General features: G+C 44.3%; 1 protein-coding gene across 1 annotated transcript; it reads right to left on the reverse strand.

The window, feature by feature from the left end:
* Positions 1 to 3432: 3432 nt before the first annotated feature.
* LOC142749979 (peptidyl-prolyl cis-trans isomerase-like) lies at positions 3433 to 12719 on the reverse strand. The gene is made up of 5 exons (XM_075858646.1): positions 12557 to 12719; positions 9996 to 10026; positions 5824 to 5912; positions 4515 to 4687; positions 3433 to 3785 (listed from the first exon to the last, which is right to left on the reverse strand). The coding sequence occupies exons 1-5, from the start codon at positions 12623 to 12625 to the stop codon at positions 3653 to 3655; spliced, it is 495 nt and encodes a 164-aa protein (XP_075714761.1). The 5' UTR covers positions 12626 to 12719; the 3' UTR covers positions 3433 to 3652.
* Between the last annotated feature and the right edge of the window lie 441 nt (positions 12720 to 13160).

The raw sequence follows: 13160 nt of genomic DNA on the forward strand, positions 1-13160 counted from the left end.
CTTCTGGCAGTGCAGACACAGCGTGTTCTCGAGAGATCACGCTGTGACGTCACTCACTTCCTGCCCCAGGTCCTGCATCGTGTCGGACGAGCGAGGACACATCGGCACCAGAGGCTACAGTTGATTCTGCAGCAGCATCGGCGTTTGCAGGTAAGTAGCTACATCGACTTACCTGCAAATGTCGATGCTGCTGCAGAATCAACTGTAGCCTCTGGTTCCGATGTGTCCTCGCTGGTCCGACACGATGCAGGACCTGGGGCAGGAAGTGAGTGACGTCACATCGTGATCTCTCGAGAACACGCTGTGTCTGCACTGCCAGAAGCTGGGCGTTCTGAGAAGTGGATGATACTTCTCGTCAGAACGCCCAGCTAGTAAAAGTAAAAACGCCCAGATGTACGCAAATACACGCCCAGTTGTACTTTAACTGTAAACAAGCCCAGTTGTACTTTAGAAAGCCTCATTTACATAAATATAAAAATGGTCATAACTTGGCCAAAAATGCTCATTTTAAAAAAAAAAAACATTACTCTTATCTCCAGTGCAGCGCTGATCTGCTGCAATAGCAGATAGGGGTTGCAAAATCTGGTGACAGAGCCTCTTTAAGACTTTGGGAATAATATTCTGTGGACTGATATGTCAAAAGTTGAACTTGTACCACATTCCACCATAAGAACATATCATTAGTCAAACATGGTGGGGGGGTGGTAGGATGATGGTCTGGGGCTGCTTTGCTTCTACAGGACCTGGACTATTTGTCATAAACGATGGAACCATGAATTCTGCTCTCTATCAGAAAATCCTGAAAAATATTGTCCACACATCAATTTGTGACCTAATGCTGAAGCGCATTTGAGTTACGCAGTAGTACAACGATCCGAAGCACACAAGCAGGTACACCTCTGAATCCTGCATTTTTATTTTTGCTTGGTGTTATATTGTTAAAGATCTCTGGATTGGGTTATGCAGGCGGAGCAGCAACCACGCTAATCAGAGCCGAGAATATTCCTATACATGCATTCCAGAGTTGCGCCCCATGCCCACACAACTCCTTTAACCCCTTAAGGACCCAGCCACTTTTGAACCTTATGACACAGCCTCATTTTTTAAATCTGATGTGTTACTTTATGTGGTAATAACTCCAGAATTCTTTTACCTATCCGAGCGATTCTGAGATTGTTTTCTCATGACATATTGTACTTTGTTAGTGAAAAAATTTGGCTGATAAATTCAATATTTGTGAAAAACACCAAAATTTAGAGAAAATTAGCAAAAATTAGAATTTTTCTAAATTCAAATGTATCTGCTTGTAAGACAGGTAAGTTATACCACACAAAATAGTTACTAGTTAACATTTCCCATATGTTTGCATCATTTAGGACGTTACAAGGCTTATAAATTTAGCAGCAATTTCTCCTATTTTCAAGAAAATTTCAAAAGGCTATTTTGTCAAGGACCAGTTCAGTTCTGGAGTGGCTTTGAGGGCCTTATGTATTAGAACCCAAAAATCACCCCATTTTAAAAACTGCACCCCTCAAAGTATTCAAAACAGCATTTCAAACGTTTAACCCTTTATGCGTATCACAGGTATTAAAGCTAAGTGGAAGGGAAATTTGCAAATCATTTTTTTTGCAGAAATTCCATTTTAATCCATTTTTTCCTGTAATACTGAAGGTTTTTACAAGAGAAACACAACTGAATATTTATTGCCCTGATTCTGACGTTTTTAGAAATATCCCGTGGCCCTAGTGCGCTACGGGCCTGAAACAAAAGCCCCAGAAGCAAAGCACCTAGAGGATTTTTCGGCCTTCCTTTTCTTAAATTATATTTCACGCACCATGTCAGATAAGAGGTCCTGTGGTGCAAAACCAAAGGAAACCCCCCCCCCCCCCAAAGTGACCCCATTTGGGAAACTACACCCCTAGAGGAATTCATCTAGGGGTGTAGCGATTATTTTGACCACACAGGTATTTCATAGATTAGAATTGGGCAGTGAAAATGAGAAATTACAGTATTTTCCAATAAGATGTAGCTTTAGGTCAAAATGTTTCATTTTCTCATCAAATCAAGGCGAAAAATCACTGTAACATTTGCAAAGCAACTTCTCCAGAGTAGCAAGGTAATAAACCACTGTATGAATACACATCAGGGCTCAGAAGGGAAGGCACGCCATTTAGCTTTTGGAGTAGATTTTGCTGATTAATTTCTCAGCACCATGTCTCATTTGTAAAGCTCCTAAGTTACCAGTACAGTGGTAACCCCCAAAAAATGACTCCATTTGGGAAACTACACCCCTAGAGGAATTCAACTAGGGGTGTAGTGAGCATTTTGACCCCCCCAGGTGTTTCATAGATTTCATTAGAATTGTGCAGTAAAAATTACATTTTTTCCCAATAAGACGTAGCATTAATTCATAATTTTTCATTGGTTTTTCTGCACCATGTCGCTTTTGCAAAGCCCCTTAAGTACCAGTACAGTAGAAACTCCCCAAAAGTTACTCCATTTGGCAAACTACACCCATTGAGGAATTCATCTAGGGGGGTAGTGAGCATTTTGACCCCACAGGTGTCTTAGATTTTATTACAAATGGGCAGTGAAAATGAAAAATTATATTTTCCAATAACACGTAGCATTAATTCAAAATTTTTCATTTTCTCAAAGAAAAAGCTCCCCAACATTTGCAAAGCAACTTCTCATGACTAAAGAAATACCCCACACGCGGTCATAAACTGCTATTTGGACACACAGCAAGGCTCTAAAGGGAAGGAGCGCCATTTAGTATTTGGAGTGGAGATTTTAAGATTCATTTTTTGACACCATGTTGCATTGAGCTATAGTACCAGTAGGACTTAGAGCCTGCAGTGGAGGGGGGGTGGGGAGAATACTGCAGGCATCAAATTTTGTTTTCTGAGCTAGTGGGTGGAGCCTAACCGGCACCATGTCTCCAATACACTGCACACAGAATATATAATACATATAAAGCAGCAGCATGGAGATCATGCGGCAGTAATAAGCAGCGTAGCTGCGAATCCAGCACTGGGCGACCTATAACACTGAGCTGTGCGCATGCATTTCTCAGCTCTCCTTAAGATATGGGCTGCAGTGTTTCTCTCTGCTCGCCCTCCCCTCTATCGGTAGGGAATAAAGAGAGTCCCCCCCTTTACTACAGTTTGTCTCTGCTCTGTAGCTAGGGATGGATTCCTCTAAAACCAGATAGTCAGCAGATTATAGGGAGGACAAGTAGCAGCAGTAACTTCAGAATTTGAATGGCTAAAATACCTTAATTTTAACAGCAAGTAGATAACCAAGTTGCTGTTTATCAGGTATACTGTTAGATTCTAAATTCAGTTAGCAGATTTCAGATAGCTATGAGCAGCAAATAATTTCATTCTCATAGTAAGCGCACAAGACCCTGGCAATAAAGTGTCACACTAGTTTATTACATATTTTTTTTTATTTAATCTTTGATTGTGTTCTGCAGACCACAGAACTTATGGAAAATGAGCCAAAAAATAACAAAAAAAAACAAAAACAGTTACAGTGTGTAATGTTAAGTTCCAGCAGTCCACAAAGCCTCATTTTTATAACAGAATGAATCCGAAGCAGTCAAAGGGAATAAGGAATGCTTGTAATGTTAAGACCAGGGAGGCGTTCCTTAAAGCCGACCACAGTTGGCAATGGTGACTTTCTTGGATGTCTTTCCACTGTTGCAGCCAAATGACTCCATTTTCTTTACTATTTCATAGCCATCAACAACTTTGCCGAACACCACATGCTTTCCATCCAGCCTGAACATAGGAAAACAAAAATTAGTGAACTGACCAGTGAAGACATCTTATTAGGGTGATTTTGCATGGACAGATGTTACCAGTGTTAAACTACCTATAATGACTGCCAATGCAGCTGGTTGATTGGTGCTCAACTACCCCATTCAAATGGAGCAATGATAGTTCAGTATGGGGACATATGACCATTACTACATTTCTCCCCATGTATTCACATCACATTTACACAGGGACATGTGCTGCCAACTCTTCGTGCAAAAGCTGCAATAAGCATTTAAGTGTTTATATGCTGATCTTTACCCAGGCAATGCTTAGAAACAAGCTATTTTGTTGCGTTTTCAGATAGAGCCTAAATAAATAAATGCAAAACACATCTTTAAAGAATCCATACATTTTTCTAATTTCAGCTGTAAGCCTAGAACCATTAAATTCAGAAATATATGTTTTTTGGGTAGGCTGCGTTTAAAGACTAAAATAAAATGCTCAATGAACCCAGCCTTAGTTACCACTGCCTTCATCTAGGTCAACAAATGGATCAGCTACAGTTAACATACAGTAGAAACCAAAGCCATTATATGTGGATCCAATTTGGGACAAGGACTGATGAGCATTAGAGGAGGGTCCTACAATATATACACAGCAGTGCATCTTTCTTGGCACATATCTAATGAGTGCCAAGAACACAGGAGCTTACGTTTTGGCAACAGATGATTTAGATATGCAGAAGCTTACCACTCAGTTTTAGCAGTGCAGATAAAGAACTGGGATCCATTTGTGTTAGGTCCAGCATTAGCCATAGACATAATACCGGCTCCAGTGTGCTTCAGGGTGAAGTTCTCATCAGCAAACTTGGCCCCATAAATGGACTTTCCACCAGTTCCATTGTGATGAGTGAAATCTCCTCCCTGCAGATGTGAATAGTGATATTAAAAACAAATCTTAAAGTGGTTGCCTCAGGATAGATCACTAGGCAGCCTGGCAAGGTCACCACTGCCAGTCACTAAGAAAGTCCATTAGAGTCAGACAATGATTTCTTACAGTACACACATTGGATGTATGGGATATCAACCCCCTTGGATCAGGACATTGAACATTACATTGTCCAGGTAATTTAAGAAGGGGGCTTAAAGGGATTCTCCGTACTTCTATTGATGGCCTACCCTTAGGCAAAGACATGGAAAGGGTGGGAGTTAGACTCCTGGCACCTCCACCAACGCAGCCTTGCCACTTTAAATTCAGGCACAATGACACTTTTGTAGCAGCTGAGCAGTTCTCTGCAACCTTGTCCCATTCACTAAAGTGGGACTGGATTTGCAATCCCAGGTGCAGCTGCTATGGAAGTGTACAGCATTGTGCCTGGTAAACTTACAGGCTGTGGCCCTCTCAGAGTCAGACCCCAATGATCTATCAATAATCTAAACATAAGCCTTCAATATAAAAGACCTGGAGAAGTCCTTTATTTTGGTGTATACGATTAGAAAAACACGGCTGGTTTATAAAAAGACCTTTGGAAGAGCGCAGTCATGTTTTTCTAATCCTGTACAATCCCTTTAAGGGCTAATACAGACAAATGTAATACTCGTCTATGTGCTGTGGGTTGAGAACTCACAGAACACTGACCCATTCATTTCAATGGGGCTATTCAGATGCGAGTTTTCAGGCAGCGAGTGCCCGTTGTGTGGAACTCACTGTATGTCCTAAACCTAGTCGCCCATTGAAGTCTATGGGTGCGTGACAACCACACAGACATTCATGCATCAAAAATACATAGGAAAGCAGAGAAATAAATGTAAAAATAAAAATGAAGTGCTTGCACGGACACTATAAATGCATGCCCACATGCAAAGCACTGATGCCAACATGCAACGCATAAGAAATTAAGGAAAAAAGCTGCTTTTTTTTTTTATCCGTGCAAATCGGATGCCCTCGTCTGAACGTAGCCCAACACTTAAATTTTACTAGCCAAGTGAATAATGCCCATCACAAAGGGATATCAGAAACAATACTGAGTCACTACAGTAAAAATACAAGTCATTCATACCTGGCACATAAAGGATGGGATGATTCTATGGAAAGTTGATCCCTTGTAGCCGTATCCTTTATCCCCAGTGCACAACTGCATGAAGTTTTCTAGAACCGGATAAGACAAAGAAACGTCAGATTACCACATATATTCTCAGAACATCCATAAATGTATTAACCACTACTTGAAGCCTGTGAATTTTTGTGGAGAAGGCCCTTTACATAGAAAGATATTCCATACATTAAACAAGTGCTGATGAATACAGCATGTTGTCTACTCCAAACAGAGCAGTGACCAGGTATGGGGGGACATGGGCTACCGACAAGCTAACATTTTTTGGATGCATAAAAGTGATCAGCAGGGCGCTTGTCTGTTTGCCTTTATTAAGTGAATCAAATCACCCCAAAGCCAGGGGTACCTGGCACTACAGCAGAATGTTGCCGTCTGCTAGATGCAAAGATTAGTCCTGGCAATATTTTATTATAAAAACCAGACATAAAAAATTATATATTCTCTGCTACTAAACTCCATGCCCCCAGCTCCATCCTATTTAACAGTGTCCCTACATTAGCTGACAAGTATGACTGACATCACCCAATCAATCGTGACAGAAACATCGCTAATGGTTTCCGTTCATCACCATTCGACAGGTATCCGTTTTAAAGACGGAATCAATAGCGCAGTCGACTGCGCTATTGATTGTCGGAAAAACAGAAATCTGCCAGAATGGTGACGAAAACGGAAGCTGTGGTTTAAAGATTGACCTACCGTTGCGGGGTTCACCCAACGGAAACCTCCAATAAAACCCCGGAACGGAAAGCCGACGCTGATGTGAACAGGCAGTTAGCAAACAATATAAAGCAGCTGTATCTCAAAGTAAAAAATGATATAAGAACCAATTTGAAAGCTGCACCAATCTGCTGTTTTTTTTTTTTAAACTAAAAATTCAAAACTTTTATAGTCTTTACTGTAAAACATGTCAGTCTTAGGCTATGTTCACACGGAGTATTTTGCCGAGTTTCTTGACGTGGAAAACGCGTCGCAAAACTCGGCAAAAACTGCCCGAGAACGCCTCCCATTGATTTCAATGGGAGGCGTCGGCGTCTTTTTCCCGCGAGCAGAAAAACTGCCTCACGGGAAAAAGACACATGCCCTATCTTCGGGCGCTTCCGCCTCTGACCTCAATGGGAGGCAGAGAAAGCGTATTTCACGCTGTTTTATTCCCGCGGCGCACAATGGGCGCGGGCGAAAAACGGCACGAAAATCAGCGTGCAGGGAGAGGAATATCTGCCTCAAACTTCCAAACGGAATTTTGAGGCAGATATTCCTCCTGCAAAATACCCCGTGTGAACATAGCCTTAGGCTATGTTCACACGGGGTCTTTTGCCGAGTTTTTTGACGCGGAAACCGCGTCGCAAAACTCGGCAGAAACGGCCCGAGAACGCCTCCCATTGATTTCAATGGGAGGCGTCTGCGTCTTTTTCCCGCGAGCAGTAAAACTGCCTCGCGGGAAAAAGAAGCGACATGCCCTATCTTCGGGCGCTTCCGCCTCCGACCTCCCATTGACTTCAATGGGAGGCAGGAGAAAGCGTATATCTCGCTGTTTTATGCCCGCGGCGCTCAATGGCCGCGGGCGAAAAACGGCACGATAATTGCTGTTCACACGGAGTATTTTGGGGGAGGAATATCTGCCTCAAAATTCCGTTTGGAACTTTGAGGCAGATATTCCTCTCCCTGCACGCCGATTTTCGCGCCGTTTTTCGTCCGCGGCCATTGAGCGCCGTGGGCATAAAACAGCGAGAAATACGCTTTCTCCTGCCTCCCATTGAAGTCAATGGGAGGTCGGAGGCGGAAGCGCCCGAAGATAGGGCATGTCGCTTCTTTTTCCCACGAGGCAGTTTTACTGCTCGCGGGAAAAAGACGCCGACGCCTCCCATTGGCTATGTTCACACAGAGTATTTTGCAGGCGGAATTTCTGCCTCAAAGTTCCGTTTGTGCAGGAAGAGGAAAATCTGCCTCAAACTTCCAGTTTTTCACACGTGGTCATTGAGCGCTGCGAAATAAGCTCTGCCTCCCGTTGAAGTCAATGGGAGGTCAGAGGCGTTAACACCCGTAGATAGGGCATGCCGCTTTTTCCCCACTAGGTGGTTTTACCGCTGGCGGGAAAAAGACGCATCCCATTGAAATCAATGGGAGGCGTTATCGGGCCGTTTGACTAGTTTTTTTGGTGCGGTTTCCGTGTCAAAAAACTGACCTTAGCCTTAGAAAATACATATCCCCCATGAAACAATGAGGCATCTTTAAGATTTGTTGTGCCATTCATAGTGGAAACTTATGAATAGACGACTTATTAACATACCCCTTTGTACAGGCATGTTTCTACCTACTGGAACCAATTAGACATGGACAGACTAAGGCCTCATGCACACGACCGTAAAAACTCCCGTTATTACGGGTCGTAATTACGGGCTCAGACTTCTATTGGCCACGGGTACCTTCCCGTTTTCTTACGGGAAGGTGCCCGTGCCGTTGAAAAAGATAGAACATGTCCTATTTCAGGCCGTAATAACGGCACGGACAGTCCATAGAAGTCTATGGAGCTCCCGTAATGACGGGTGGCTACATGTGTGCACCCGTCATTACGGCAGCGTTGCTAAGCGACGTCAGTAAATAGTCACTGTCCAGGGAGCTGAAAGAGTTAACTGATCGGCAGTAACTCTTTCAGCACCCTGGACAGTGACTACCGATCAGAATAAAGAGCAACCTGTAAATAAAAGACGTTCATACTTACCGAGAACTTCCTGCTTCCTCCAGTCCGGTCTCCCGGCCGTTGCCTTGGTGACGCATCCCTCTCGACATCCGGCCCGACGTCCTGGATGACATTTCAGCCCATGTGACCGCTGCGTCATCCAGGGAGGTCGGGCTGGATGTGAAGAGAGGGACGCGTCACCAAGACAACAGCCGGGTAAGTATGAATTTCTTTAACTTTTATTACAGAAAGGGGCTGCACTGATAGAGAGAAGGGGCTGCCGATTAGTGCAGTGCTATTTTGCCGCCAAAAATGTGCCCGTAAATACGGGTGACACCGGACCCATATTTACGGGCACGGGTCCGTAAATACTGGTGCAAAACGGGTCGAATACGTGTGACACCGGACCCGTATTTACGGGTGGGAAAAAAATACGGTCATGTGCATGAGGCCTAACTTATTTCATACATTTCCAATAATAAAAGGAACAGCACAAGTTATAAGAAGAGATGCTCCAGGATTGTTATTTCGTGGGGAAAACAAGGTACCAAAAAAAAAAAAAAAAGTCACATCTTGTTTTAAGGCTTCACTTGTAGACAAAGGCAATACTTTGATTTTCTAGGCTAGCAATACCCCATTCATTAAGCCATTAATATTAACGGACCTAGCTATTGAATTTCTAGGCAGCTGTCCTTCATACAGCCCTCCATGTTAAGTGGAATCTCAGATCTGACAAGCCCTTTAGTAAAACCACCACGGCAAGAAGCTTATTGCCATGTCCAGCTACCAAGACTTTACAAAGCTGATCATGCCAGGGGATGTTTGTTAGATTTGTACTGCAGTGCCTACTACAGGGGTAATGTAGTATTACATGCAGCCAAAAAGTAACTGTCTGGAATGTGGTGCTTGTCAGGACCCCTCTTAGACCTCATGCACACAAACGTGCTTTTGCAGCTGCAATTCCCACAAAAATCCACAAGAGAATTGTGGCCCCATTCATTCATATGGGGTAATGCACACAACTGGTTTCCACGGTCCGTGCATGGCCCCGGAGTCCGGACCGCAGAAAAAACAAGCCTTATTACGGCCGTGTTATGCGGTTCGGGCTCATTGAAAATAATGGCCGTGGCCATGTGCACAGCCCACGATTTGCGGGAGGCTCGCGGATGACACTTCGTGGCCGGCCGACCCGGAAATCACAGCCGTGCACATGAGGCCTTATGAGCAACTGAGTGACTTTGAAATGACAATGTTGGATCATATATGAGCAATAAAATCGCCAGCCACTGAAGCTGTGGGAAGGATGGGCTTTAAATTAAAAATTCTTACAAGATGACTACTTTAGATTATAAGGAACATTAACCTGACCATAATGCTTCCCGCACACATTAGAAGCTTCCCGATTATTCCTTGCCCAAATATATAGAAAGGAGAGACTAACCTGCTGTCTTTGGGACGACATCTGTTCTCAACTGCAAAGAAACCAAACAGAAAGGCTTATTAAAATACGTTCCAGAAGAGCAGACAGCCTGGCGAATAACGGGCTAAGCTGTGGAATCAGACAGAAAGTCTGTTTATTTAGGCTGGCATGTGGCAAATACCTTGGGCAGTAGGTCATTGTCATTCAACATGCCATGCCCAGAGTCCACCAGCTTAAACACAGTAAAGGCTACCAGACACATGGCAGATTACCTGGAAGCCACGCTCCCATGTATACTCCAATAAATAGTCACATTGATAAGACCCTGTGGAAACCACGTCAAAGATGAACGTTCTAGAACATTTGTGATCGGCACAGGGGATGCCAAGAGCAGATTGTCTAACACTCCCTGCAGGAGCCGCCAGCCATACCGATAACATTACCCCAGACTAGTGGTCAAAGACACTGGGGTAGTTTATGGGATAATGAACACGAGCCATGCGTGTCGCCCGAGTCCCATCTACGACTATGGAAAGTTAGGACAGGCTTCATCGTTCCACTGATCGGAGTGTTGGGTCTGTTTTCATGGAGCCGATTTATCCACTAAAGTGAATGGATCTGAGAACTACTGGGTGTTACTCAGATGTGAAAGATGGCCCAAGTGGCACTCTGCCATGTGCAACTGGGCCAAGTCCTCTACAACGGTTTTCTGGTCTAGAAGTCAATTTGCACACAATTTTTTTTGTTTCCACTTTAAAAAAAAAAATAGTGTTCAGGACTAGCACAGCCAGATATAGCGTATTTCAGACATGCACCCAGGTATTAGGCACACTGAGATACAGTGGACTCCCAACTATGAGGGCAGCACTCCCAGCAGGCGGATGATTGATGGGCTGTTGTGTATACACCTGTCAAGTCACCAGAAGGAGGGTGGGGAGTGCGAGGACTCCAAGCATTCCACTATATTCTCGTGTCGCTCCCATTAGCCAAGCGGCATGCAGTGTGTGCGGTTTTGGCTACTAGTACAGGCCTCTAGCATGCGGTCCTTACACAGGCAGTACATCAAGCATTGGCTCCACTTTAAGTAAAACAAGTTAAACTCACAGCAGGTGTAGATTTGCTTTACTGAGTCGGCTCAAAATACACCAAATTTATTAGGTCTGCACCATTAAAAGAGCGGTGCCATTTATTCCAATTCCCTCCATTTAGCCTGGTGTGAGGTGCAACAATCCCAGTATTTTATATACTACCACAATCCACAGCACTTTACAACATAGAGGAACATGTACAAAGTCAGACATGACAATAGGGGTGGGGACCCGGCTCAACCTGAGGAAATCAGGGACGACATGAGGTAAAGAATTATGGAGGAAATATCAACTACAAGTCCAGGAGATGAACCTACACGACACAGCACACAGGATACCACAGACTGCGGCATGTGAGCTTCTCCGCTACCATGTCACCAGTATGTCCAGCATGCCCCAGTGATAGATACTGCAAGTCTCCGAATGTGGATAGACTGCGGGCAACTTTATATGCACATTCGGAATTGCCATTTAGTGAAGGTCACTGAGGGAAAAGTCTGAATAGAACATGGTGGGAAACGCCAACTCCCATCATCTTCCTGCTGACCCTTCTGCAGTCAGAGGTGCAGCCAAGGCCAATCTTAAGATCTAGTGTCAGGTCATCTCATGCCAGCATCTTTTATCATCATTTGTGCTCCAGAACCGCATGCAAAGCAAGGTCATAGTACACACGTATTAGGCGAGTGCTACATTGGGGCTTTAGATAGTGGGTTCTCTCCTTCAGCTATGACAAACCAGACGCTTCCTGCAATGTACTGGCCAACGACGAGGCAATAATCACTTCTATTTATTGCTACACGACCACGTTATGGAAAAGCCGCACCATGAGACTCCAACAATAATGGATACTAAAAATTAGACGATTCTCTGCCGATAACTGTACAAGAGGCTGTAGTTCATTTCAACAAACCATCTTGACTAGAGCCTACAGCACACGTACATAACATGGCCGTTCTCTACCACAGCTATAAGACAGGGAAAATGGCGCCACCACCCTCTTCACTATAGGAGAGAAAGCAGACATTTTATAAACGCATGCTACGCAAAATGGATTCCTCCCCCCCCCCCAAGCTGTGCAGAAGGCGTGGCAGGAAGCCACACCCCTTCCTTTAGCAGTCATTCTACCGATAAGCCGGGTCCTCCGCTTGTAAACGGGAAACGCTCATGTTATGCCGCCATCACTGCCCGATTTTTTTCTCAACCAGGTCGCCCCAAAGTTGTACTTGAAGCATTTACGCCAATATTTCTCTTTTAAAGCCCGGGTGGCTATGAGTGGGTGCGGCTACCAGCAGACAGACAGACTACATGTGAACCGCAATACAATCATTTGGATACACATACTAAACACACGGACAGCAATAGCGCAGCAACAGAGTTCACATTGCACAGCGCCAACCCAAATAACGCACCATGTGACCAAGCAGCCCACAACCCCGCCCTGTCTGAATGAAACACCGGACAGTTGAAGAAAAAGCAAAGTCGCTTTACTATTACCTCTATAGTAACACGGCCAATAGGCTCATCGCTCACAGCGATATCGAAGAAAACCCTGGGAAGTGCCATGATGCAGAATGAAGGAGCGGCTCGTTAGCAGCCAAATATGTTGCAGTCAGAACTCCTTTCGGTAAGAGAGACCAAGCGTAAAGAACCTATAGAGGGCGGCTCTGCAGCTATTATATGTGGAGCTAGCTCCACCCTCGACACGCCCACCGCGGTTGGTCAGGGCATTGGGAGCGCGAAATCCAAGATCTACCAACCAATCGAACGAGATTAGCGTGAAGAGGGCGGGGTTCTGTTAAGGTAAGTAGGCGTGGCCTGAAAAGGCGCGGTGGTCGGGATGGCTGAAGGCGGTAACGCATTGACATGGTGGACGTCGTCTCTGCCTGAGTTAAGACGAGGATGTATTGTTTTGGGAACTAGTATAAATATACATACACATATAGATATATTTAAAAAAAAATTAATCACTTAGTTTAGGTCGTGCATTACAGGGTCAGAGAGTTTGAAAGGCTCAGACATGTTATTCTATGTAGGTTGGAGTTATAGGCTGACGTTTACTGTATGACTGCCTGAATGGCACAAACTTTCAGCCCATGAA

This window comes from Rhinoderma darwinii, chromosome 3 (assembly GCF_050947455.1).
Source record: "Rhinoderma darwinii isolate aRhiDar2 chromosome 3, aRhiDar2.hap1, whole genome shotgun sequence".
NCBI lineage: Eukaryota > Metazoa > Chordata > Amphibia > Anura > Rhinodermatidae > Rhinoderma > Rhinoderma darwinii.

What these genes read in the sequence shown, in the direction of transcription:
- LOC142749979 (XM_075858646.1), bottom strand. Translation starts at nt 12,625, where the DNA reads ATGGCACTTCCCAGGGTTTTCTTCGATATCGCTGTGAGCGATGAGCCT. An exon ending in TGTCGTCCCAAAGACAGCAG is followed by an intron (nt 5,913 to 9,995) that starts GTTAGTCTCTCC and finishes ATCCGGTTCTAG; the next exon opens with AAAACTTCATGCAGTTGTGC. An exon ending in TCCCATCCTTTATGTGCCAG is followed by an intron (nt 4,688 to 5,823) that starts GTATGAATGACT and finishes TCACATCTGCAG; the next exon opens with GGAGGAGATTTCACTCATCA.